The sequence below is a fragment of the Pongo pygmaeus genome, chromosome 20, assembly GCF_028885625.2.
Source record: "Pongo pygmaeus isolate AG05252 chromosome 20, NHGRI_mPonPyg2-v2.0_pri, whole genome shotgun sequence".
Lineage (NCBI taxonomy): Eukaryota > Metazoa > Chordata > Mammalia > Primates > Hominidae > Pongo > Pongo pygmaeus.
The window spans coordinates 19,474,841-19,502,255 of NC_072393.2; the positions used below are offsets into that span (position 1 = coordinate 19,474,841).

A 27,415-nucleotide genomic window follows, 5' to 3' on the forward strand; every position below is an offset into this window, starting at 1 on the left:
ACCCGTAGGGTCCATTTCCCATCACGATCACCGCCCCCCCCGCCCCCGCCCCGTCCCATCCTTCAGCCCTTTTCTCGGGGAGCCCCCTTGTTCTCTGCTGGCAAAGGGCAGGGTTCCCGGGTCAGGTGACCCAGGTTCAAATGACACGATCCTAAGCTTTCTGTGCCTCCGTTTCCCCACCTATGGAATGGGCAGCCAGTAAAGGAGCTGATGTGGGGACTGAACCGGTTCTAAAGAGGGGAAGGGCCCGATGCAGAGCTGGGCACCGTTATCTCCTCCCGAGCGGCGGCCGCTCAGAGTTCGGGAGGAATGAATGAACGACTGAATCAATGAGCCTTTGTGGACGCGGCCCGCCATCTCCCGGCCTCTGCGGGCGAGGAAATGGGGGCGCCGGGCCCGGGAGGCCGCAGCCGGCCACCCAGGCCAACCTGGCGGGGACGCGGCCGCCGCCGCAGCCAGAGGGCCGAGCCTGCAACGCCATCACGGAGCCCGGGGCGGGCCCCCAAAGCCGAGCCCGAGCTTCCCACCCCGGGACCCACCCACCGACGACGCCAGGGCCCGGGCCTCACCCCGAGACCACCGCGCGCGGAGCCGCCCCCGCCGCCGCCTCAGGCTCCTCACCCGCCGCCGCCGCCGCGCGAGGCGGGGACATGCAAATGAACCAACGGTCTCCGCAGCGCCGCGCCGCGCAGGCGCAAGCCGCCGCCGAGTCCTGGTGCGCAGGCGCGGGCCGCTGCTGCCTGGCTCTCTTGCGCAAGCGCACTGCCCACTTCTTCTGGGCGGACACTCCGGAGGCAAAACATTTCCCTGCTGGGGGCGGCGACCACCGTGAGCGTCCCGGAAGGGGCGGCAAAGACGCCTCCGTCGCGCACGAGGTGGCCTCGTTGGCTTTACCTTGGTTCGCGGTCGTCCTTGGTTATCGTGAGCCGTCTGCGGGGCTCTGGGAGGCCAAGACTAGGGGCGCCACAGCGCCTGCGCGCGTACGGCGGCCGGAAGGGGCTAGAGGCGGCTCCCTGGGTGAGAACCGCGCGCCCCACCTTTCCCCACGTGGCCGCGAAGACCGGGTGAGACGCTGCGGCTGCCGAGGCCTGTCGCGGGCAGAGTGGGGAGTGGGGGCGCCGCAGGGCCGGGCTGGCGCGACCCTCGGGTACGTGGTTTGGGGGGGAAAAAAATGAAAGAATTTTATAGAAGCCGCCTGGGGACAAAATCCCCGGCTTCCCTGGCATTCGCTTTATTTTCATTCATTTTATTTATTCAGCACCTGTGCGCTGAGTGCCTGCTGCGTGTCGGGCCCCGTCCTTGGCAGTGGGGACAAGGAGGCTACAGGGTACAAACAAATAAATGAGTGAACGATGTCGCTGTAAATACAGGTAATGGTGTGCAAATAATAAAAGAGTGATGGGACGGGAGAGCAGGGCTGCTGTTTACCTAGAAGTGGTTTTGAAGGCTGTCTCTTGAGTGCTGGGAAGGATGAGAAAGGCGGGGAAGAGCAGCTTGGAAGGCTTAGGTAGAGAAAGTGCTGATAAGGAGGCTGGGTTTTGTTCTGAGAGGGTTGGGAAGCCACTACCGGGCTTTGAGCAGGTGAGTGAGGTGGAGTCTAGGCTCTGGGAGTGGCAGGTGACGCCGCCCTTAGGGGAGGCTGGTGTTTGAACCAGAGTGGGTGTGGCTGGTAGAGGGAGATGTGGATGGAGTCTTTTAGAGTCCCCAGCATGTCATGGCACACGTTTAATTTTCTTTTGAGACGGAGTCTTTCTCTGTCGCCCAGGCTAGAGTGCAGTGGCATGATGTCGACTCACTGCAACCTCCACCTCCCGGGTTCAAGGGCTTCCCCTGCCTCAGCCTCCCGAGTAGCTGGGACTACAGGTGCGCAACACCGCACCCGGCTAAATTTTGTATTTTTTTTTTTTTTTTGAAACGGAGTCAAAAGGAATTCAAGCGATTCTCCTGCCTCAGCCTCCTGAGTAGCTGGGATTACAGGTGTGCACTATCTTGCCTGGCTTTTTTTTTTTTTTTTTTTTGAGACGGAGTCTCGTTCTGTCGCCCAGGCTGGAGTGCAGTGGCGCAATCTCAGCTCACTGCAAGCTCCGCCTCCTGGGTTCAGGCCATTCTCCTGCCTCAGCCTCCCGAGTAGCTGGAAATACAGGCACCCGCCACTACGCCTGGCTAATTTTTTTGTATTTTTTAGTAGAGACGGGGTTTCACCGTGTTAGCCAGGATGGTCTTGATCTCCTGACCTCGTGATCCGCCTGCTTCGGCCTCCCAAAGTGCTGGGATTACAGGCGTGAGCCACCGTGCCCGGCCCTGGCTAATTTTTTGTATTTTCAGTAGAGACAGGATTTCGCTATGTTGGCCAGGCTGTTCTCAAACTCCTGACCTCAAGTGATCTACCCGCCTCAGCCTCCCAAAGCGCTGGGATTATAGGCATGAGCCACCGCACCTGGCCAGCACAGTTTTCTTGATGAGCAGAATCCTGGCTGAGAGAAGGAAACTGGCTGCCAGTTAGGGGCCTTCTTCATCTTCTGTTTTACCCTCAGCATGCCCTGATGGATAATAGGGACTGGTAATGCTGTTTCCCCCTTTTAGCCTAGGCTGTTCTCCAGGTAATTCTTACTTGGCCATCTCTAGGCACCATCTTATGTGTTCCAAATCTGTACTTTCCTCCTCCAACTCAGCCCTGTACCAGATCTAGGGGACCTTGGAGGACTCAGGTCAGGGGTGGTCACAGAGCCAGACTTTCCCAACTCAGTCAGCTCAGGGGTGGGTGGAAGGGAGGGGTTGTGGGTTGGGGAGTGGAAGCCAGAGAGTGTGGGCTCTCTCTGAGTGGCCAGGAAAGGCAGCCACCTGGAAGGGCTGGCAGAAGCTCCACAGAGGACTGAGAATCCGAAGTATTTGAGACAAGTGTCAATCAATTTAGAAAGCTTATTTTGCCTAGGTTAAGGACATGTCTGTGACACAGCCTCAGGAGGTCCTGACAGCATGTACCCAAGGTGGTTGGGGCACAGCTTGCTTTTATACATTTTAGGGAGTTGTGAGATATAAATGAGTATGTGTAAGATGGTCACAGGTAGATAAGAGACAAACGATTGCGTTCTTTTGAGTCTTTGGTCAGCCTTTCACTGAATACACGATTTACATGGGGTGCAGGGCAGGTAGAGGAATAGTCATTTATGCCTCAGTCCAACTCATGAATCTGAGGTTTTGTTTGTTTTTTGTTTTATTTTTTGAGATAGAGTCTCGCTCTGTCGCCCAGGCTGGAGTGCAATGGCGCAATCTTGGCTCACTGCAACCTCCACCTCCCGGGTTCAGGTAATTCTCTTGCCTCAGCCTCCTGAGTAGCTGGGATTACAGGCGCCCACTACCATGCCCAGCTAACTTTTGTATTTTTAGTAGAGATGGGGTTTCACCATGTTGGTCAGGCTGGTCTTGAATTCCTGACCTCAGGTGATCCACCGGCCTCAGCTTCCCAAAATGCTGGGATTACAGGCGTGAGCCACGGAGCCAGGCCAAATCTGCATTTTTACATAAACATTAGGGCAGAAAGAGCAACTGGATATGCATTTGTCTCAGGTGATGACTTTCTGTCCTGCACTTGTGAAGATCACCTGTCAATTTACATTGCCAGGGTGACATTCAACAAAATTGTTTTCGGGTAAAGATCTTGAGGGCCACAAGGAATTTCCTGGCCTGGCTGGGGTGGTGGGAGTAGAGTTCCCCACTCCTTTCTCCCTACTGAGAAACTCTTTATATTACTCTTCCTTCACCTTTAACCTTGGAAATCCATAGCAGCCCTTAAAGAGCTCCCTTTTCTTTTGGGGCAGAAAGGAGAGGGGCCTATCTGCAAAAGAGTGAGATGGGACTCCTGCATAAACTTGCTGAATTGCCTCTTAAGCAACAAAGGAAAGGAACAAATAGCTAACATTTATCGAGCCTGTCCATATCCTGTTCTGAGGAAGGTATAGGAGTTGGCTGAATTTTTCACTACCGCCCTATGAGGTAGATTCGTGTTTATCTCTGTTGGACACATGAGGGAATTGAAGAAAAGTGCATTTGGCTGGGCGCGGTGGCTCATGCCTGTAATCCCAGCACGATGGGAGGCCGAGGCAGGTGGGTCACCTGAGGTCAGGAGTTCGAGACTAGCCTGGCCAACATGGTGAAACCCTGTCTCTACTAAAAATACAAAAATTCGCCGGGCGTGGTGGCGTGGGCCTGTAGTCTCAGCTGCTTGGAGGCTGAGGCACAAGAATCGCTTGAACCCAGGAGGCAGAGGTTGTGGTAAGCCAAGATCGTGCCACTGCATTCCAACCTGGGCGACAGAGCGAGACTCTGTCTCAAAAAAAAAAGAAAAGGGCATTGAAGTGGAGGGCGTGGGAACTGGGTTCTGCAGGCTGGCTGTGAGCCAGTCCTCCTCCCCTCAGGCAGTGTGCAGTGTACGGTGGGCATCTGCAGGAACACAGATGGAATGTGTACATCCCATGCCACTGCCTGAAAAGAGAAGCGTGGGCCAGAGTGACCTGTTTCTTTTTCCTTTTTTTTTTTTTTTGAGACAAGGTCTTACTTTGTCACCCAGGCTGGAGTTCAGGGACGTGATCTCGGCTCACTTGACCTCCCTGGGCTCCCACCTCAGCCTCCCAAATAGCTGTAACTACAGGTGCATGCTACCACACCTGGCTAATTTTGGTATTTTTTATAGAGATGGAGTTTCGCCACATGTCCAGGCTGGTCTCAAACTCCTGGCCTCATGTGATCCTCCCGCCTCGGCCTCCCAAAGTGCAGGCCACCATGCCTGGCCCGAAGTGGAAACTTGATAATTCCAGAACAGAAACTTGATATTACTGCAATAAGCAAGGTGGCTATATTAAAACAATTAAAATTTAAAAAGTTGTTAACCTCTGTTAGGTTCTGGACCTAAGGCCTGTTCCACCTTTTGTTCCAAAGGGACAGTGGCAAATGTTAGGTTCACTCATACCGTGTGAAGACCTTCTTGTTAAGATCATCTACAGCAGGGGTCCCCAACTCCTGGGTCGCAGACCCATACTGGTCCAGTGGTCCCTGGCCTGTTAGGCCCTGGGCTGCAGAGCAGGAGGCAAGCGTAGGGTGAGCGAGCGGAGCTTCATCTGTATTTACAGCGACTCCCCATCACTTGCAATATGCCTGAGCTCCACCTCCTGTCAGATAGCAGCATTAAATTATAGGAGCATGAACCCTGCTGTGAACTGCGCATGCAAGGGATCCTTATGAAAATCTAATGCCTGATGATCTGTCACTATCTCCCATCACCCCCAGATGGGACTGTCTAGTTGCCAGACAACAAGCTCAGGGCTCCCACTGATTCTACATTACAGTGAATAGTATAATTATTATATTACAATGTAATAATAATATAAATAAAGTGCACAATAAATGTAATGAGCTTGAACCATCCTGAAACCATCCCCACCCCACAGCCCCACCATATCCATGGAAAAATTGTCTTCCCCGAAACTGGTCCCTTAGGCTAAAAAGTTTGGGACTGCCGACCTACAGGGTTGAAACAGAATTGCAAAGGGATTTGGTATTTTTACCAAGAGTTTTATCTTACTTAACTCTATGTCTTGTCCCCAACCGTCAGAGGGGAAGGTACTGCCCAAGGTTAGTGGGTCATCTAAGTGTTGATACCTACCCCTGGTTTCCAGGGTGTGCCTATACTGGATTTTACTTGTTTGTTTATTTATTTATTTTTTGAGATGAAGTCTTGCTCTTGTTGCCCAGGCTGGAGTGCGATGGCATGATCTTGTCTCACTGCAACCTCCACCTCCCGGGTTCAAGCCATTCTCCTGCCTCAGCCTCCCGAGTAGCTGGGATTACAGGCGCCCCACTGATTTTTGTATATTTAGTAGAGACGGGGTTTCGCCATGTTGGCCAGGTTGGTCTTGAACTCCTGACCTCAGGTGATCTGCCTGCCTTGGCCTCCAAAAGTGCTGGTATTAACAGGTGTGAGCCACCATGCCCGGCCTTATTTTTATTTTATAAGGTGGGTTTGTGTGTACACACACACACACACACACACACACACACACACACTGGGTTTGTGTGTACACACACACACACACACACACACACACACACACACACACACACACTTTTTTTTAAGAGATGTGGTCTCACTATGTTGCCCCAGGCTGGTCTCAAACTCCTGTGCTCGAGTGATCCCCCCGCCTTAGCCTCCCAAGTTGCTGAGATTACAGGCACAAGTCATTGCTCAGTTCTTTTTGTTTTTAAACAAACTAGCACTTTAAGAAATTGAGCTATAATTTACATACCATAATATTCACTCATTTGATTTAGTAATTTTTTTTTTCTTCTGGAGACATGGTCTCCCTCTGTCATCCAGATTACAGTGCAGTGGCCCAGTCACAGCTCACTGCAGCCTTGAACTCCTGGGCTCAAATGATCCTCCTGCTTCAGCCTCCCAAGTAACTTCAACCACACGCAAATGCCACCACACCTGACTACATTTTTAAATTTTTTTGTAGAGACGGGGCCTCGCTATGTTCTCACTGGTCTCAAACTCCAGGCTTCAAACAGTCCTCCCACCTTGGCCTCCTAAAGCACTGGGATCACAGGTGTGAGCCCCCATGCCTGGCCTGATGTAGTGATTTTACGTTTTCACAGAGTTGTACAACCATCATCACTAACTAATTCAAGAACATTTTCATCACCCAGAAGGAAACCCTATACCCATTAGAAGTTACTCCCCATTCCCTCTCCTCCAGTCCCTGGCAACACCCAATCTGCTTTCTGTGTCTGTGGATTTGCCTATTCTGGATATTTCATATCACTGGAATTGTGCAATATGAGGCTTTTCATGTCTGGCTTCTTTGACGAGACATCATGTTTTTGAGGTCTATCCCCATTTGTAGCATGCTTCAGCACCTCATTCCTTTCTCTGGCTGAGTAACATACCACCGTGCGCATGGACCATTTTGTTTATCCATTCATCTGTTGGTAGACTCACTCTCCTTTTCTTTGTTCTTGTGATTTATTTGTTGAAAACTCTGGGTGTTTGTCCTCTAGTTGACATTCTCTTCCCTAGTAGGGATTTTGCAGATCACATCCCCATGGTGTTGGTTAAGGTGTCAGAGCTGTGCTGTGCAATACCGTAGTCACTCGTCACACATGGCTATTTACATTAACAAATTAAAATGAAATAAAATTACACACTCAGTTCCTCAGCCACACTGCCACACTTCAGCTGTGTGATAGCCACAGAGGCCAATGGCATCTGTACTAGGCAGTGCAGACAGAGAACATTTCATCATAGCAGGAAGTGCCCTGAATGCATGATCAGATTTGGGTTTGAGATTTTGGCACGATGACTTCACAGGTGCATTTTGTTCTTGTTCAGGAGGTAGGTGTTGCTAGTTTCTCTTTTGATGATGTGAGATCAAGCGGTAGACTGAGTTCCTGTCCACCCCTTGTCGGGCTCCCATCAGTTTTACACCTGATGGTTTTGGATCCTGTGGGATCATTATCTGTTTCTCTCCTGTCACGGCTGATCAGCTGGAATCGGAAGCGGAACTTTTCCTCATCCTCTTTTTATAACCTGGGACCCATTTGTACAAGGGAGGCAGGTTAAGTGCTAGATTTTTTTAAAAAGATTGTTATTAATTATTGTAGAGACAGTGTCTTGCTACGTTGGCCAGGCTGGTCTTGAACTCCTGGATTCAAGTGATCCTCCCATCTCAGCCTCCTGAGTAGTAGCTGGGAGTACAAGAGCATGCCACCACTCCCTGCCAAGAGCTGGATTCTTGGCCGGTTTTCAGAAGCCTGAGCTGTATTTGTTTTAGTATTATGAAAGCACAGATTTTGATTTTTTTTTTTTTTTTTTTTTTTTTGAGACATAGTCTGACTCTGTCAGCCAGGCTGGAGTGCAATGGCATGATCTCGGCTCACTGCAGCCTCCGCCTCCTGTGCTCAAGTGGTTCTCCTACCTCGGTCTCCCCGATTGCTGGGATTACAGACGTGAGCCACCACACCTAGCCCAGATTTTGATTTTGATATGTACTGGATTTTTTTTTAAATGTTCACTTGTCTCATCTGTAGCTACCAGGCACCCCTTAGGGTTTGGAAGCTTCCTTGCTTCCTGGTCTCACAAGATGCCCCAGGTTACCTGCCCCATGACCTGCTGGGACCTGGAATCAGCCATTCCTCCAGAAGCCCCGGCTCCTGTTTTTAAAGATTTTATGTAGAGACAGGGCCTCCCCATGTTGTCCAGGCTAGTGTCAAACTCCTGGCCTCAAGCCATCTTCCTGCCTCAGCCTCCCAAAGTGCTGGGATTACAGGAGTGAGCCACCTAGCCCTGCCCCCAGCTCCTTTTCGTGGGAAATGGTAGAAACCATACATGGTGTTAGAGGTATTCAGTGCTACTATGCTGTCATTTCTTCTAGGCATTTTTAGTTGCTATGACTAGAAAATTAGATCTTTGTTTACTTAAGAGAAAACACATGATGGGTTTATATGGATATTTCCATTTCATATATAGGAGTTCTGAGATTTTTTTCTCTCAACTTTATCAAGGTATAGGATGTACTCTTTTTTGAGACAGAATCTTGCTCTGTCGCCCAGGCTGGTGTGCAGTGGTGCAGTCTTGGCTGACTGCAACCTCTGCCTCCTGGGTTCAAATGATTCTCCTGCCTCAGCCTCCTGAGTGGCTGGGATCACAGGTGCCCGCCACCATGCCCGGTTAATTTTCATATTTTTAGCAGAGATGGGATTTCACCATGCTGGCCAGGCTGGTCTTAAACTCCTGACCTCAGGTCATCCACCTGCCTCGGCCTCCCAAGGTGTTGGGATTACAGGCATGTGCCACTGCACCAGTGAATATGTATTTAATATAGTGTATATCTTGTACTATATATGGTACATAAATGATACAAATATATTGCATATGTTTACATTATACAACTTGACGATTTTATATGCATGCAGATTGTGAAATCCTCACCTCAATCAACAGTTACCTTTTTCTTTTTTGTGGGGAGAACACTTAGGATCTACCCTTTTAGCAAATTTCCAGTATACCATCCAATATTGTTAATTATAGGGAGTTCCTTGTTTTTAGTTGATTTTATGATGTTAGAATCTTTTTTTTTTCTTTTTGAGTCAGGGGCTTGCTCTGTTGCCCAAGTTGGAGTGCAGTGGCGCAATCTCGGCCTCCCAGGCTCAAGCGATCCTCCTACCTCAGCCTCCTGAGTAGCTGGAACTACAGGCATGTGCCACCACATTCAGCTAATTTTTATTTTTATTTTGGTAGAGACAGACCTTCGCCATGTTGTCCAGGCTGGTCTTGAACTCCTGGGCTCAAGCAATCCTCCTGCCTCAGCTTCCCAAAGTGTTGGGATTATAGGCATTGACCCGCTGCGCCCAGCCAGAATCTTTTTTCTTTTATTCTGATTCCTAATAATATAATCATTATTATTTGCTACATCCGTAATAGTTTCAGAATAACATTACTAGTATCATTATATTAAATAACCACCTTTCTTAGATAAAATATAGTAAACTCTGTGTTCTCTCCTACACTTTGTTTTTTTTTTTCCCAAGACAGGGTCTCACTCTGTGGCCCAGGCTGGAGTGTAGTAGCGTGATCATGGCTCACTGCAGCCTTGACCTCCCAGGCTCAAGTGATCCTCCCGCCTCGGCCTCTCAGAGTGCTGAGATTACAGGCTAAGCCACCACACCCGGTATCTTCTATATTTGCAGAAATTCTAGGGAAGTAGGGATATCACCCTTTCCTGTGATGTAGGCGGGAAGAATTTCTCCAGGGTGGTCGTAGGGCTCTGGTCGCTGGTAGATGCTTCCTAAGTGGCGTTTTCAAGGTGGCCAGGCCCTGCCATTGCCTGCTCACCCTTGAGGTAGCTCTCTCTTTGCCTTAACTTCTCAGCTCAGGAGCATCTATCGACTGCATGCCAACATCAACACAGGCGAAGATGGTCTCCAAGCGCATTGCCCAGGAGACCTTTGATGCAGCTGTGCGCGAAAACATCGAGGAGTTTGCAATGGGACCAGATGAGGCGGTGAAAGAGGCCGTGGAGCAGTTTGAATCGCAAGGTAGGGCGGGGTGACTGTCACCTACCATCCGTGGCTCTTAGATGCAAGAGTGATGGGAGAGCCCTGCTGCCCCGCCCCGCTGGGGGTGCCACATGCCTGGCATAGAAACCAGGTGCCCATTGGGCCCTGTCCCCTCCAGGTTCTGCCAGAGGCAGGCTGGTTATCCTGCTCCCACCTCTCACCTGCTTCCACCTCGACCAGTTATTTGTGGGCTGGATCCTTCTCATGAGTCTCATTTGATCACTTCCTTGAAGAGACTTTCCCTGACCCTGGCCTGGGAAACAGGGCCCCTGTCTCCCTGCCCTACTCTACCCCACCTTGAGCTTACAGAGGCAGAAGCAGCCTGTGGAAACAGGTGGCATGTTCAGACCAGGCACGGAGGAGTGTGGTTATGAGGGGCTGTTTGCAATGGTGTGGGTGGGGTGAGGAGACCACCCCTAGCACAACTAGCCCCAGCAGAGACCCTGACTGCAGGGAGCAGGAGTCCTGGGCAGGGGCCACATGACAGGTGCTGGGCCCTGGGACAGAGGCAGGGGGCTGGGAATGAACACCCCACACTCCCCTCCTCCTGCCCCCATCTCAAGTTCACTTCTCTGTTGAACAAACCCGGGGTACAGCCTGAGAGGTCAGAGGTCAGCCTCGTAGGCACAGAGTGGGGTATAGAACACTAGACAGGGGCCAGTGGGACAAGCAAAAGTGTCCAGCACTGTAGGGGCTCCCTGTGGGGGTGCCAGCAGGGGCAAGAATGCAGCCAGAGCCAGGAGGGATGGGAGTCCCAAGGGAGAAGGCCGTGGGGTCCCTCCCTCCCGCACCAAGCCCACCAGGCAGCATGTGGCACCTCACTGCACAGACGTGGCCTGTGATGACAGCCTTGTGTGACAACGGCCTCAGTACCACTCTGCTCCCTTTGGCTGGCCCACGGCCCAGTGGCAGAAACACCCAATACCCTCTACACCCCCGTGATGATGTGGCATGGGCGGGAATGGGGAGGTAGGAGGCTTCTGGAATGGGGTGGTCCCAGCAGAAGGGTCCTGAGGTGTGATTCCAGCAGGCCCACAGGGATGACAGCTGTCACTTTCTTTCTGATCCCTGTGTGCTTGCTTCCCCCACCCCCAACAGGGGTTGATCTGAGCAACATTGTAAAGACGGCGCCTAAAGTCTCTGCAGACGGATCCCAGGAGCCCACACATGACATCCTGCAGGTAGGAGTGGGCATCCCACACAGCAGGTCCTGCGTCACCTCTGTCTGGGGGTACCTCTTCCCTGTTTCCTGGATGGCAGAATGTAGGCTCTGAAGGTCATGCCCTCGCCAGCATGCATGGGCAAGCTCGAGTTTGCAGCCAGGTCTCCCTGAGTCCATGTCTGAGGGCGGCATGCCTTCCAATGCAGGGGATACCAAGCTCCTTGGGCAGCATGTATGCTGAAATCAGGTGGATGGCTTGGTTGTCCCTGCTGCTGGGAGCCCAGAGTCAGGGACACCATAGAGGGGCCCCTCTGGCTTCCGAGAGACAGATGGTCAGGACTCATAGGACGAGAGAGTGGGCTCACAGTAAGGCTGTCACTTACTGAGCACCAACTGTTTACTAGCACTTCCAGCCAGTCTGTTAGCACTGAAGTTCACCAGTGAGGTAAGTGGTGTCATTCATGTCTTAGTGATGGGGAAACAGGCCAGGAGCTGGCACTTAACCTCTCCAGAGACCCAAACAAGGAAGATAAAAGAACTTCAATGCTTTCCTTAAGGTCACCCATCAAACTTTGTAATACAGCAGAAGGCTCCGGTGTTTGAGAACCGACTGTGGGCCTGGTTCTGTGCAGGTACTTTTTTTCCTGTCTTCTCGGTCATTGTCCAAACAATACCTGCAAGGCTGGGATTTCCCCATTGTAGAGATGGGGACATTGAGATCCAAAGAGAAGAAAAGTCATTGACGTGGGAGCAGGAGGTGCAGTGATAGGAGAGGAAGTTGAAAGAGACGGCTCTGGGTGTAAACCCAGCTCGCCTAAGGCATGACACTTCTCCCTACCTCAGGGTCCTATCCTCTCCTGCCTTGAGGAGGTCTTGTGAAAATTGCCTCGTTGTTGTTAGTTTGCTTTTTGCCTTTCTTGCCTAATAAGGATGAATTTATTTTATTATATATATATTTATTTATTTATTGAGACAGAGTCTCACTCTGTTGCCCAGGCTGGTGTGCAGTGGTGTGATCTCAGCTCACTGCAACTTCCACCTCCCAGGTTCAAGTGATTTTCCTGCCTCGGCCTCCTGAGTAGCTGGGATTACAGGCACACGCCACCACACCTGGCTAATTTTTTTTGTATTTTTAGTAGAGACGAAGTTTCACTATGTTGGCCAGGCCGGTCTCGAACTCCTGATCTCAGGTTATCTGCCCGCCTTGGCCTCCCAAAGTGCCGGGATTGCAGGCATGGGCCACGGTGCCCAGCCTGGATGAATTTATTTTAAAATGAGTTTGTCTTCTGGCTATCTTTGCATTGGGTGATTCATCTTTTTCCTACTGATTTGTAGATGAAGTTTATATAGGAAATATGTCAATAACAATATCGTCTATATTGTCTAGCAGTTACTGCCTAAGTACTTCTTAAGTGCTCAGCATTATGCTAAATTCTTTTTTTTTTTTTTTTTGAGACAAGAGTCTCCAGTCTCTAGGCTGGAGTGCACTGGCGCAGTCTTGGCTCACTGCAACCTCTGCCTCCTGGGTTCAAGCAATTCTCCTGCCTCAGCCTCACAAGTAGCTGGGATTACAGGTGCACACCACCATGCCCGGCTATTTTTTGTTTTGTTTTTTTTGAGATGGAGTCTCGCTCTGTCACCCAGGCCGGAGTGCAGTGGCGTGATCTTGGCTCACTGCAAGCTCTGCCTCCCAGGCTCATGCCATTCTCCTGCCTCAGCCTCCTGAGTAGCTGGGACTACAGGCGCCCGCCACCACGCCCGGCTAATTTTTTTATTTTTAGTAGAGATGAGGTTTCACCATGTTAGCCAGGATGGTCTCGATCTCCTGACCTCGTGATCCGCCTGCCTCAGACTCTCAAAGTGCTGGGATTACAGGCGTGAGCCACTATGCCCGGCCTATTATGCTAAATTCTTAAAATATGTTCTCTTAATCTGTGCTCAGCCCATTTTGCTGATGAGGTATCTGAGGCTTCCCAAGGATCAGTGACCACTCCCCCTGCACCCTGAAAGGTCAGCTGGTGAGAGGCAGAGCTGGTACCCGGATCCAGGAAGCCAAGCACTAAAAGGCTGTTCTACCAGCAGTACAGGAAACTCCATGTTTGTTTATAATATTCGCTCCTTTTTTTTCTTAACTGTTCTTTTATTTATTTATTTATTGAGACGGAGTCTCGCTCTGTCACCCAGGCTGGAGTGCAGTGACGTGATCTTGGCTCACTGCAAGCTCCACCTCCCAGGTTCACGCCATTCTCCTGCCTCAGCCTCTGGAGTAGCTGAGACTACAGGCGCCTGCCACCATGCCTGGCTAATTTTTTGTATTTTTTAGTAGAGATGGGGTTTCACTGTGTTAGCCAGGATGATCTCGATCTCCTGACCTTGTGATCCGCCTGCCTCGGCCTCCCAAAGTGCTGGGATTACAGGCATGAGCCACCGCGCCCAGCCTATTTATTTATTTTTTGAGACGGAGTCTCACTCTGTTGGCCAGGCTGGAGTGTAGTGGCCCTTCTCAGCTCACTGCAACTTCCTTCTCCCAGGTTCATGCAATTTTCCTGCCTCAGCCTCCTGAGTAGCTGGGATTACAGGTGTGCACCACCATGCCCAGCAGATTTTTGTATTTTTAGTAGAGATGGGATTTCACCACATTGGACAGGCTGGTCTTGAACTCCTGACCCTCAAGTGATCTGCCTGCCTCAGCCTCCCAAAGTGTTGGGATTATAGGCATGAGCCACTGTGCCCAGCCTATTTTTTCTTTTGTAGAGATGGGGTCTTGCTTTGCCCAGGATGATCTTGAACACCTGGCCTCAAGTGACCCTCCCACTTTGCCCTCCCAACGTGCCAGGATTACAGGTGTAAGCCAACATGCCTGGCCTTAAATTTTTTTTTTCTTTTCCTGTTTCTTTTTTTTTTTGACACAAACTCTCACTCTGTCACCCATGCTAGAGTGCAATGGCAGGATCTCGGCTCACTGTAACCTCCACCTCCCGGGTTCAAGTGATGCTCCTGTCTCAGCCTCCTGAGTAGCTGGGATTACAGGTACCTGCCACCATGCCTGGCTAATTTTAAATTTTATTTTTCATTACAGAAGAGTGGAAATACATTCTTAGCATAAAAGATTTGAGCAATACTCAAGCATTTATAGTAAAATCTGAAAGTCCCTGCCCTGTCCCTCCCACCAGACACTGGGGTTTGCATCGCAGTGGTCAGTTTGCAACTGAACCAACCCCTTTCTCAAATGCCCTGCGGCATAATTGATCTTTGTGCACCTTGGCTTAGATGTGTAAAAAATGCTTATCTGTTGAGGGAGAAAAAAATTCAACATTGTGATGGCCGTTGAAATTAATCTGTTTGTGTCGTAAGATTTATTGCAAACAGGCTTGTAGAAACAGAAGGAAAATAATGTCTGGAGACTGACCAAGGAGAAACTGAGCCAGCCAGGCCACATTTATATGTGGGAAGTTGTAGAATGGAAGGCATTAGTCACAGAGAGTGAATGACTCCAGGAGTCAATGGGTAAAGCCCCCCTCCATGAGCAAGGCGGTGAGCACCACACAAAATTGTCATAGGTAGAACACAGCTGGCTCTGCCACCTGCATTTTAGCAACCATCTGTCAATGAAAATACTCTATAAAATATTTCAAAAGATTTATTTGGAACCAAATATGAGTGACCAATGGCCCATGACACAGCCTCGGGAGCTCCTGAGAACATGTGCCCAAGGTGGTCGGGCTACAGGTTGGTTTTATACATTTTAGGGAGACATGAGATATCAATCAATACATGTGAGACATACATTGGTGTGGTCTGGAAAAGTAGGGCAGCTGAAAGCCGGGGCTTCCAGGTCATAGGCAAATTTAAAGATTTTTCTGGCCGGGTGCTGTGGCTCACATCTGTAATTTCAGCATTTTGGGAGGCTGAGGTGGTCGGATCACATTGAGCTGAGGAGTTTGGGACCAGCCTGGCCAACATGGCAAAACCCTATCTCTACAAAAAATACAAAAATTAGGCCAGGTGAGGTGGCTCACACCTGTAATCCCAGCACTTTGGGAGCCCAGGCAGGTGGATCACCTGAGGTCAGGTGTTCGAGACAAGCCTGGCCAACATGGTGAAACCCTGTGTCTACTAAAAATACAAAAATTAACCGGGCATGGTGGCAGGTGCCTGTAACTCCAGCTACTCAGGAGGCTGAGGTAGGAGAATTGCTTGAACCCAGGAGGTAGAGGTTGCAGTGAGCCAAGATTGCACCATTGCACTCCAGCCTGGGTAACAAGAGCGAAATTGCATCTCAAAAAAAAAAAAAAAAATTAGCTGGGCATGGTGATGGGTGCTTATAATCCCAGCTACTTGGGAGGCTGAGGCAGGAGAATCACTTGAACCCAGGAGGCGGAGGTTGCGGTGAGCCGAGATCATGCCACTGCACTCCAGCCTGGGCAACAGAATGAGACTCAGAAAAAAAAAAAAAGATTTTCTGATTGAAAGAGTTATCTAAAGACCTAGAATCAATAGAAAGGAATATTTTGCTTAAGATGGGTTGTGGAGATCAAGGTTTTATCAAGGAAGCCTCCAGGTAGCAGGCTTCAGAGAAAATAGATTGTAAATGTTTCTTACCAGACTTAAAAAGGTGCCAGACTCTTAGTTAATTCTCTCCTGAATCAGGGAAAAGACCTGGAAAGGGAATCTCTATAGAATGTAGCTTTTCCCCACAAGAGATAGCTTTGCAGGGCCATTTCAAAATATGTCAAAGAAATATATTTTAGGGTAAAATACTTTGATTTCTTTCCATACTGTATTAGAGTTAGGCTGGAACTTGGTGTCTTACTGCTGCAAAAAAGTTTTATGATGATCAGTTGTGTCTGACTTCCAAAGGCAGGAAGATAAAATGAGACATATTTGACCCCCACTTCCCATCATGACCTGAACTAGTTTTTCAGGTTACCTTTGGAATGCCTTTGGCCAAGAGGACGGGTCCTTAGAATGGATGAGGACTTAGATTTTTTTTTTTTTTTTTTTTTTTTTTTTGAGACAGGGTCTCACCTTGTCACCCAGCTAGAGTGCAGTGGTGTGATCTTAGCTCACTGAAACCTCTGCTTCCCGGGCTCAAGCAATTCTTCAGCCTCAGCCTCCCATGTAGCTGGGACTATAGGTGTGAGCCACCAACACCTGGCTAATTTTTGTATTTTTTTTAGAGACAGGGTTTTACCATGTTGCCCAGGCTGGTCTTGAACTCCTGAGCTCAAAGCGATACACCTGCCTTGGCCTCCCAAAGTGATGGGATTACAGGCATGAGCCACCATGCCCGGCCAAGAATTTTACTTTTAGTTTACACATCCTTGCTAACTTAGTAATTCCTTGTGAAATCTTGGTAGTTCTAACTCCAGTACTGTGCATCCTCAAAGGCATTTCTGTCAGGAGCTTTTCAAGTTTCTTACAGGGTTTCTGCTGAAGTGCTACACCGCTGTTTGTTACGTAAAACATTTACCATTGTAACCATTTTTAAATGTAGAGTTCAGTGTCATTAAGTACATTCTTAATGTTGTGCAACCATCATGACTATCCATCTCATCTTGCGATACTGAAACAAACTCCATGTTCCTCTTCCCCTCAGCCCCTAGCAGCCATCATTTTACCTTCTGTTGCTGTAAATTTGACTACTCTAGGACCTCATATAAATGGAATCACAGGCTGGGCACCCTGGCTCATGCCTGTAATCCCAGCATTTTGGGAGGCTGAGGTGGGCAGATCACTTTGAGGTCAGGAGTTAGAGACCAGCCTGGCCAACATGGTGAAACCCTGTCTCCACTAAAAATACAAAAATTATCCAGGTGTGGTGGCACATGCCTGTAGTCCTAGCTGCTCAGGAGGCTGAAGCGGGAGGATTGCTTGAACCCAGGAGGTGGAGGTTGCAGTGAGCCAAGATGGTACCACTCCACTCTAGCCTGGGTGACAGACGAAGACGCCATCTAAAAAAAAATTTTTTTTTTTTTAAATAAATGGAATCATAGTATTTGTCTTTTGGTGACTGTCTTATTTCACTTAGCGTAATGTCCTCAAGGTATATCCATGGTATACTATGTGCCTGAATTTCTTTGTTGTCATTGTAGTGTTTTTTTTTCTTTTTGGAGACAGAGTCTCGCTCTGTTGCCTGGGCTGGAGTGCAATGGCACGATCTCAGCTCCATGCAACCTCCAGCCTCTTGGCTCTGATGAATCATGCTGCTATGAACATGGGTGTACAGGTATCTCTTTGAGACTGTGCTTTCAGTTCTCTTGAGTGTATCCCCAGAAGTGGAACTGATGGATCATACAGTAATTCTGTTTGATTTTCTTTTTTGAGATGAATGCTCCGTATGTTGCCCAGGCTGGTCTTGAACTCCTGGGCTCAAGCGATCCTCCTGCCTTGGCCTCCCAAAATGCTGGGATTACAGGCATGAGCCACCACGCCTGGCTTCTCTGTAGGTTTGAATTGCATTTTTCCTAATGATTAGTGATATTGAGCATCTTTTCATGTATTAGTGGCCATTTGTATGTATTCTTTGTAGTAATGTCTATTCTAGTCATGCACACTGGTGTTAACTTATTTTTTGTTGTTTTTTGTTTTTCAGTTCTAATCTCATTTTAGCAAAAATTTATCTCTTTAAATATCTTGTTGCGTTGTAACATATACTCAGGTCCACAAATCTGAGCTCAGTGAGGATTATCCCATAGGCTTCTTTGTTTTTCGTGTCAGTCAATGCCAAATCAAAGCCCTTTGGGCTGGTGGTTTCTGTAGAACCACCCTGACTCAGTCTGAGGGCAAATAATCTCCTACACTCCAGGCTCACAGATTCATCTTTGGCTCATGCTAAGACATGTCCCGAGGTCATGTAGTTGAATGGCAGCTAAACTTATCTGAGTTGTTTAAAGTGTTTTCTCCCCAGTGGCTTAGAGTTGAATTTGGATAAATCTGCTCTCTGTACAGTGTAACCACATTTGGCAGGTGCTCAGTAAATGTTTGTGGAGTGAATGAGAGAGATGAAAGGAGACATCAGGATGGGTATGTCTGGTGAATGTGGCTTTCTCCTTCCTTGGAGAGCTGACCATTGACAGGTGTGCCAGTTTGTTACGGCTGTGTGACAAACAACCCAAAACAACAGGCATCTTATTGTTTCTTGTGATTCTGCCTGGTTGGGCTCAGCTGGACGGTTCTTCTGCTGATATGGCTTGGGGCCTCTTGATGGCAGGTAGGGCTGGAATGTTTAATATGTCTGCATTTATGTGTGCAGCCCCTCAGCAGGGACACTGAGTTGTCTGGATCTCTCTCTCTCTCTCTCTCTCTGTGTGTTTGTGTGTGTGTGTGTGTGTGTGTGTGTGTGTGTGTGTGTCAGTCTTCCACCCTATGGCCTCTGAAGCTCAAAGCTCCTAGAATCACAGGTCTGGAAGTTGCCAGAGCTGTAACTCGCCCCACATCACTTCCACTGCAGGCCCAGATCCCAGGGGAGGGAACCTTGCAGGAGTCCAGACACTGTTGCTGTGGCCATGGGTTCCTCTTGCCTGAGCTGACGCTGAGGTTTCTCCCATGTCTCCCAGACGCTCAGTGACCTCCAGGAGTCCGTGGCCAGCTCTCGCCCCCAGGAGGTGTCAGCATACCTCACCCGCTTCTGCGACCAGTGCAAGCAGGACAAGGCCTGCCGCTTCCTCGCGGCCCAGAAGGGGGCCTACCCCATCATCTTCACTGCCTGGAAGCTGGCCACTGCAGGTGACCAGGGCCTTCTGCTCCAGTCCCTCAATGCCCTGTCGGTGCTGACTGATGGCCAGCCAGACCTCCTGGACACCCAGGGCCTGCAGCTCCTCGTGGCCACGCTGACCCGGAATGCTGATGAGGCCGACCTGACCTGCTCTGGCATCCGCTGTGTGCGTCACGCTTGCCTGAAACATGAACAGAATCGGCAAGACCTGGTGAAAGCTGGTGTGCTGCCCCTGCTGACTGGTGCCATCACCCATCATGGCCACCACGCTGACGTGGTCAGGGAAGCCTGCTGTGCCCTGCGTGTCATGACCTTCGATGACGATATCCGTGTGCCCTTTGGCCACGCCCACAACCATGCCAAGATGATTGTGCAGGAGAACAAAGGCCTGAAGGTGCTCATCGAAGCCACCAAAGGTAAGAGCTCGGTGGCTTACACGAGCCAGCGAACAAAGGTGGGTGGGTCAGATGTGACCAGAGTGAGGGTCAGGGCTCAGGACTGCTTTAGGCACGGCAGGCTCAAGGCTCCACTTGCCCCTCGGCTTAGACCTGCCTGCATGGCAGCCCTCGTGAAGAGTCTCCCCATGTTTTCTAGTGGCTCCAGGAGAATTCCAGGCCAGCACTCATGGGCCAGGAGCAGGCCACAATCCCATCTCTGGAGCTCTCTGGGGAAGGGGCTTGCTGTGTCCAACTCCAGGGACTGAGAGTGGGGAAGGGGGACCTCCCCAGAGGGAAATAAGGATTGGGGGAGGCTGGCTGGCATGCACCATGGCAGTCTCAAGTGGATGTGTACACGCTTGATCATATTCAGCCACAAATCCTTAGGCATATTCATGTGTCTGGCTCCAGGGTGACCATGGTGAGCTGGCCCTGGGAGGTCACAGTGCTGACCGTCAGACCCTAAAGCTTCTGTCTTAACCCCTACCCGCATCCCATCCACTGAACCCACCAGAAAAGTCCTGATTGACACACAGAAGGTGTCAGAAGGATGAGTTCCCCTTTCTTGCCTGCCCCGTCACTCTGGTTCTGTGGCCAGGCCTGTGTGGGGGTTTTGACTCTGTCTGCTGAGGAGATGGGCCCACTTCAGTCTCCCTTCCACACCTCCAGCAAGGCTGAAAATGAGTCCTGACCTTCTGCAAAGTCAAGCTGCTTTTCCAGGAGGTAGCTCACATCTTTCCTGTTTTATTTATAGGAGCTCCAATCAGTTAGGTTTCTGCCAGAGAGACAGGATATGTATATATGAAGAGACTTTTTGGTAAGGAATGGGGTCATGCAGTTGTGGCAAGTCTGTACTCCATAGGGCAGGGTGGAAACTCCCAGGCAGTCCCCTTTTCGGGGAAACACCTCAGTTTCCTTCTAAGGACTTCAGCTGATTGAATGAGTCCCATTCACATTGTTCAAGGTCATTTCTACTTTAAGGCAACTGGGCTGGGCATGGTGGCTCATGCCTGTAATGTCAGCACTTTGGGAGGCTGAGGTAGAAGGATTGTTTGGGCCCAGGAGTTCAAGACCAGCCTGGGCAACATGATGAAACCCTGTCTCTACTAAAAATACAGAAATTGCTGGGCGTGGTGGTGGGCATCTGTAATCCCAGTTACTTGAGAGGCTGAGGCACAAGGATCTCGAGCCTAGGAAGCAGAAATTGTGGTGAGCCAAGATCACGCCACTGCACTCCAGCCTCGGTGACAAAGCGAGACTCTGTCTCAAAAAAATTAATAATAATAATAATAGATAGCTGATTGCGGGATGGTAACCATGTGGACAGAGTACCTCCATGGCAACACCTAGATTGGCATTGGTGGAACTGCAGAAGGCTACAGGTGGCCACAGGAACTGGCCATTGCAGCCCTGTGTAGGTGCAGGATCTTCACCCTCTTGGCGTGAGTGCTGGCATCTGCTTCCTGGTGCGTCTCTGGGCTCCATCTGCAGCTCCTGTGTTCAGTTTTGGCCACGTCAGCCCAGTCCATATGTGTCCCTCTATGGTTTTGGAGTTTCCTGTTGCACTTAGAAAAGCCATTCCTACCCCATGATCATAAAAATAGTCTTCAGATGTCTTTTTTTTTTTTTTTTTTTTTTTTTAGCACTATTATGGTTTTCTTTTTTTAGGTGAGACCACGAGTTGGTATGGAATTTATTTGGGGCATGATGGAAGGAAGCGGGTGTGGGGGCACATTCTTAAGTCTTCCCAGCAGCCAGCAGGGGGCACTGCAGGCCCAGGTAGCCCCTGGTGTTCCCTGGGGCCTTCCTGGTGCCCGTGGCCACCCCAATAGGCAGAAGGGCTGGACTCTTCCAGTGGAGCAGGATCCCCGCCAAAACAGAGGGCCCTGCAGCTGGTTCTACCTGCCCCCACCACCGTCTCCCTTTCTCCCTGCAGCGTTCCTGGATAACCCTGGCATCCTGAGCGAGCTCTGTGGAACCCTGTCCCGCCTGGCCATCCGCAACGAGTTCTGCCAGGAGGTCGTCGACCTCGGGGGCCTGAGCATTCTGGTGTCCCTGCTAGCCGACTGCAATGACCACCAGATGGGGGACCAGAGCAGTGTTCAGGTATGAAGCCCCTCTGGCCCAGTGCGTGCTGTCCTTCTGGGTCCCAGTCAGCCGGACGAGCTACAGTCAGAACAAGCTGGCCCTGCCTGCCAATGTCGGAACCAAAGTGCAGTTTTTCTTTTCATGGACCCAGGGGCAGGAACCAAAGGTCGGGGGCGGGGGCGGAGACAAACCCACCTGCTCTCCCTTACTGTCCTCTTGCACCAGGAAAAGGATGGTAGGAAGCACAGGGTTGGGGTGTGTTGGCCAAGGCTGGGATACTTGGGTTAGTTCCTACACCTCTCTGCCTCAGTTTCCTTAGCTGCAGAATAGAGCAGGGTCCCCTACTCATTACTCTGTTTAGCAGCCGATTATTGAGCCCTTCTCCATGTGCCCATCCACAGCAGGGAGCGAATCAACAGGCGCCTCCCTATCCAGCTGCAGCTGCAGGAAAGCCCCCAGGGGTGCCACGGTCCTGCGCCCCCAAGCCCAGCTGGTGACGTCAGCCAGCCTCTTTATGTGCAAGTGGCCAGGAGCTGAATGGGAACGAACTTCAGCAAATGAAGGGATACATTTTGCCTTGTACTCCTGGGCAGTCAGGGGGCAGGGTCCTCAGGTTCTCCATCAAGGGGATCAGTAGTACCAGTAGCACCTCATCCACTGTCCTCAGTGCAGGGCAGTTAGCGCCCACCCTGGGTCTGTGGCCGTGGACAGTGGGACCCTGTGCTCTGAAGGCCAGCCTGAGTCACATGCCCCCTCTGCCCCTGTCGGGGTAGGGGATCAAGTCACCTGGATGGTACCGTTTGGACACAGGCAGCCTGAGCCACAGGCATCTGCCACCCCTTCTCGTTAGTCACACCCTGCAGTCACACCATACCTGTTGGTTAAACAGCAAAACAGCCCCACATTCTCCCTCAGAGCCCTCTCCCACAACCAGCGGCCTGGCTGGAGGTGAGCGGGCCTTTCCCTTGTGCAGGAGCTCGTGAAGCAAGTGCTGAGCACCCTGCGAGCCATCGCAGGCAACGACGACGTGAAAGACGCTATTGTCCGTGCTGGCGGGACGGAGTCCATCGTGGCTGCTATGACCCAGCATCTGACCAGCCCCCAGGTACCCACCTCGGGGGGCACACACAGTAGCAGGGTGGTGGCTGGAGTCCCAGTTCAGTTTCTGTATCTGCATGAAGCTCTAGTCCCCTGCAGGGCCAGGGCAGGGCTGGCGAGGGTCGCGGGCTCTGGCTCTCAAATGCTGACCTGCGTATGCATGACTTTGGGTGTCCTGGAGTTACCACCAGCACCCTGCAAAGATCTGACCAGGCCTATTGCCCTTGTCACCCCTAAGAGCTGAGCTGATATTTTTGTCACCCTGCCGTTATTACACAGGAGCTGCCAGAGACCCACGGAAGGGAGGCCGCAGGGTATTCACCAGGGGTTGGTGGCCACGGCAGGATGTTGTGGGGGGTCTATCCACTGCATCTCAGCCTTCCTGTGACTGGCCCCTGCAGGTGTGTGAGCAGAGCTGCGCGGCCCTGTGCTTCCTGGCCCTGCGTAAGCCCGACAACAGCCGCATCATCGTGGAGGGTGGCGGGGCTGTGGCAGCACTGCAGGCCATGAAGGCACACCCGCAGAAGGCCGGCGTGCAGGTGGGCAGGGCATGGGATGGGGGCAGGCAGGCTGGGGTGGGGTTCGGAGAGGGCATGGGAGCAGGTGCGGTGTGCAGGTGGGTGGTGGGGCAAAGGCTCAGTCCCTATCCCTATCCCTATCCCTGTCCCTGCCACAGCCGAGCTCCACAGGGCCAACTTCTTTCTCATCTTCCAAAATGTGCTGAATTCTGCCTGCCAGTTGTCTCCTTTTCTGCTTTTGTTTTTTCTGCATTTACTCTCCTTTTTTGGGGAGGGGGTAGTTTGGAGGGGCTTTCTGGTGAAACCCTGGAAAGAAAGCTGTAACACGTAATCTCCTTCCGTGGGTTTTTTTTTTTTTTTTTTTTTTTTGAGACAGTCTCACTCTGTCGCCCAGGCTGGAGTGCAGTGGTGCCATCTCAGCTCACTGCAACCTCTGCCTCCCAGGTTCAAGCGATTCTTCTGTCTCAGTTTCCCAAGTAGCTGGGATCACAGGCATGGGCCACCACGCCCAGCTAATTTTTGTATTTTTAGTAGAGACAAGGTTTCGCCATGTTAGCCAGGCTGGTCTCGAACTCCTGACTTCAGGTGATCCACCCACCTCCACTTCCCAAAGTGCTGGGATTACAGGTGTGAGCCACCGCGCCCTTAATCTCCTTTCTTAAAAGTTCCTATAGAAAGATCTGGGGAGGAAGAAGTTGGGGAAGCGTGGATGGGGATCTGCCTGGGGTTTCAGAAAGGTTCCTGCCCCCTCCTTGGGCTGCTGGTCTGAGTTCTGGGTGTGGGACACCCTGTCCACACCTCCCTGGCTGAACCCAGACTCGTCCCTGCAGCCCTCGGGGCCCTCCTCGCCTCCTCACTCTCAGCATAGGATTCTTGGACACACCAGGCTGGGATCCACAGGGGGCCTTTGCTCTCGCTGGCTCTTACTCTGGGACACTGTCCCTTACCTGGTCTGTCCCCTTGTCCACTTCTGGCCACCCTGGCCAGCAGCTCCCCACTCTGCATGCGCTTCCCATCTGCTCTCCTGCTGGTGGTGGGAGCCACCCTGGGAAGCTTCCAGGCAGTGCCCCGCACCCACCCACAGCAGGTGCACAAATGTCCACCGAATGGGTAGGGATGTAATTGACAGGCACCTGTGCACAACCACTCTCTTCCCGTGGCCTCACAGCCACCTTGCCCTAGGGCCCCTTCCTTGGCTCTGTGCCAGCTTCAGGGGACCTCAGACTCGCCAACTTTGAGGCTGAGAGTTCCAAAGCCATAGGATAGATCCTGGAGCTTCCCTGAGCCTGTTTCCTTGCCTGGGAGTTAGCCACGCCTTCTGGGGCTGCCAAGAGGGTAAAGTGGAGAGATGGGTCTAGCTTGATACAGTATAGGCAGCTGCTGGATATCAGCTGTGGTTATGATCACCTCCATCTTGTTATGATGAAGACACTGAGGTCAGAGTGGACCCCACCCCAAAGCCCCATCTGGCAGCTCACAGCTGCTCTCTCCTACAGAAACAGGCTTGCATGCTGATCCGAAACCTGGTGGCCCACAGCCAGGCCTTCTCGAAGCCCATCCTGGACCTGGGGGCTGAGGCACTCATCATGCAGGCCCGATCTGCCCACCGTGACTGTGAGGACGTGGCCAAGGCCGCCCTGCGGGACCTGGGTTGTCATGTCGAGCTCCGAGAGCTGTGGACAGGCCAGAGGGGCAACCTGGCGCCATGACCCCAGGCCCAGTCTGGGCCGTGACTCTGGGTGAGTCGTGTGACTCAGGAATGGGGGTAGATCCATGTCCTCCACTCTCCCCCATTAGTTCTGTCCCCTTCACAGTGAGAAGTGTTTTCTGGCAGGCCCTAGGTAAAGGGTTGGGGGAGGAGGGAGCCTTGTAGAGAGGCCTCTACACAGAAGAAAGCAGCCCCCACGTCCCAGCCACTCCTGGGTCCCAGCCAGCAGCACGGATGTTACTGTCCTGCTCCTTCCCCCTAGCCCCACGCCCTACCAGAAGGGGCAAAGGGCACGTCCCATCACTCACTGCCCTGTCTGAAATGTCGCAGCCACTGTGGGCCAGGTTCAGGGCAGGGCAGGCGATTCCAGTGGGGTTGGGCCCCCTGGCGCCTGCTGCTTACTGCAGTTTCATGCAGGCCTCTGCTCCTTGTTTTTCTCACCTGTAAAATGGGTCTCAGATGCCCCACCCTGCTTGGCTCCAGCTTGTCTGTCTCTGGGTCCTGGGCCAGCCAGGGTACCTGATAATAAAAGATCATTGGGTGAACAGTGGAGGGGTCTCTTCCATAGCTTGGCTGAGCATGGGGGGCTGCAGCCAGTGGCCTCAGAGTGTGGGGGAGAGACAGACATTTTGGTGGGGGTGCCATGGAGTCACTGAGGATAGCAAAGAGGTTTTGGGAACAGCCTGGGATCTAGGATCCGCTGTCACCCTCAGACAGGCAGGTGCTGAGGCCATGGTCAGGATCACTGTTGCTGATGTGTGTACCACTTGCAGGGCCGGAGGACTCCACGTTCATCCCCTACTCAGCTCTGCGGCCTTGAGCAAGTGAAAGAACCTCTCCCAGCCTCAATATGCTCCTCCTAAAGTGAGGAGTGGGGCAGTGATAGATCGCCCTCTGAGAGGTGTTGGACCAGGCTGAGCACATGGGGGATGTCCAGTTGTCTTAGGCTGGGTGTCCTAGGTAGCCAACCTCTTGTCCCCATCTATAAGATAGACATCGGCTGGGCACGGTGGCTCACGCCTGTAATCCCAGCACTTTGGGAGGCTGAGGTGGGCAGGTCACTTGAGGTCAGGAGTTCGAGACCAGCCTTGCCAATATGGTGAAACCCCATCTCTACTAAAAAAATACAAAAATCAGCCCAGTGTGGTGACATATGCCTGTAATTCCCGTTACCTGGGAGGCTGAGACAGGAGAAGTGCTTGAACCCGGGCGGCAGAGGTTGCAGTGAGCTGAGATCACGCCACTGCACTCCAGCCTGGGCAACAGAGCAAGACTCTGTCTCAAAAAAAAAAAGACATCGTTGTTGCCCTCAGTGACCACCCCACCCCAGGCATTCTGGAGGTGCCCAGACAGCTGTGGCCCTGCAGACCCCAGCTCTTCTGCTCTGAAGTCACACTCAGAGGTCACACCATGGTCACTAGGTGGCTTGTGCATCCCTTGTAGCCTGATGGGGGTCTGGGCAGCCTCATGACTACTGGTGTGTGCCCCAGCCTTCCTGCCCACACCTTGGAGGCCTCTCCCCTCTTGGACCCTCGCCCCTGCTTGTCACGTGCCTCCCGGAGCCCCAGGATGGCCTGGGCTCAGTCCTTGAACTCGGTGACACTCCTTTCCCAGCAGTCCCCCAGCTTCCGCGGAATCCAGCTGATGCAAACAGCTGAGGAGCGTCACCCTGGCTGCACCTCTCCGTGGTGTCCCTGTCTCCCCTGCCCCCAGCAGGAAAGGGTGCTCTCAGCTCAGCAGGGCTGGCCCAGACCTCTGACCCAGTCACCCCGCCCTGTCCCTCCTCCCTGGAGACTCCCAGGATGTGGGAGAAAGATCTCGAATCTGCCCCAGACTGCCCTGACTTAACTCCTGGGCCAGTGTGACCTTGGGCAGTTCTCAAGCATTCGTTCATCTGTCATGTGGTGGAGTAGGTGCTCCTGGGCTATTTTGAGGACGGCCTGCAGTGCTGGCCCTGTCATTCCCGCTCCAGCCTTGCTCTCAGTCTGCCCATGGCTCCCCTTTGCCCTCAGCCTGCCTGTGGCCCCAGCAGCTTGGGCTAAGGCGGGAAGATCACTTGAGCCCAGGGGTCAAGGCTGCAGTGAGTTACGATGGCACCACTGCACTCCAGCCTGGGTGACGGATCAAGAGCTTGTCTCAAAACAAAAACAAAAACGCACTTCATGCCCTGCAGACCCAGTGTGGCCCAGGCCTTGCCCATTTCCCAGTCTTTCCACTGCACTCACTCCCTATTCCCCCACCCCAGGGCCTTTGCACAAGCCCCCATGTGACAAGCCATGCCCTCTGCCTAGAAGTGCCCTTCCCTTGGCCCTCCCTGTGGCCAGCTCCTCCTAGCACATGAGGTTTCAGCTCACGTTGCCTCCTCCAGGAGAGACCCCCATCTCATCACCCCATGTGCTCTGGCTCTGACACTGGGCCCCATCTGAGGTCACCTCATTTGTGAACTCCTGTTTGTCTTGCCCCCACCATTGGCTGGCTCCCTGCAGGGAGGCCCCTGTCCCCACTTGCTGCGCCTTCAGCTTCCCGTCAGTGTTTTTGAACGTTCACCTGAATAAACTTACAAGCACTCGAGATCCC

General features: G+C 51.8%; 2 protein-coding genes across 56 annotated transcripts in view; one reads left to right on the forward strand and one right to left on the reverse strand.

The window, feature by feature from the left end:
• SUGP2 (SURP and G-patch domain containing 2) overlaps positions 1-956 on the reverse strand; it is a 42,570-nt gene extending 41,614 nt beyond the window's left edge. For 29 of the 46 annotated variants that reach the window (XR_008495834.2, XR_008495839.2, XR_008495835.2 and 26 more), the window contains exon 1: positions 622-956. Coding sequence is in view for 6 of the 46 variants with exons in the window: in XM_054465011.2 (XP_054320986.2) it covers positions 622-652 (31 nt within the window). In the remaining 40 variants the exon portion in view is untranslated. Of the gene's footprint in view, positions 1-569 lie in introns of all 46 variants that reach the window. The other 17 variants (XR_008495848.2, XR_008495846.2, XR_008495847.2 and 14 more) reach the window with 2 other exon arrangements.
• ARMC6 (armadillo repeat containing 6) lies at positions 688-27,415 on the forward strand. 10 transcript variants are annotated; one of them, XM_063658790.1, is made up of 10 exons: positions 1,011-1,147; positions 1,259-1,370; positions 9,923-10,089; positions 11,209-11,291; positions 18,832-19,405; positions 21,363-21,532; positions 22,488-22,619; positions 23,014-23,151; positions 24,627-24,869; positions 25,612-27,415. In XM_063658790.1, exons 2-9 carry the CDS (start codon positions 1,342-1,344, stop codon positions 24,837-24,839), a joined length of 1,506 nt encoding a protein of 501 aa, XP_063514860.1. In that variant the 5' UTR covers positions 1,011-1,147; positions 1,259-1,341; the 3' UTR covers positions 24,840-24,869; positions 25,612-27,415. The 10 variants fall into 10 exon arrangements, with proteins under 10 accessions (XP_054320999.2, XP_054320998.2, XP_054320997.2 ...); XM_054465024.2 differs by lacking the exon at positions 25,612-27,415 and having other exon boundaries at positions 688-1,064; positions 24,627-25,388; XM_054465023.2 differs by lacking the exon at positions 25,612-27,415 and having other exon boundaries at positions 689-1,147; positions 24,627-25,388.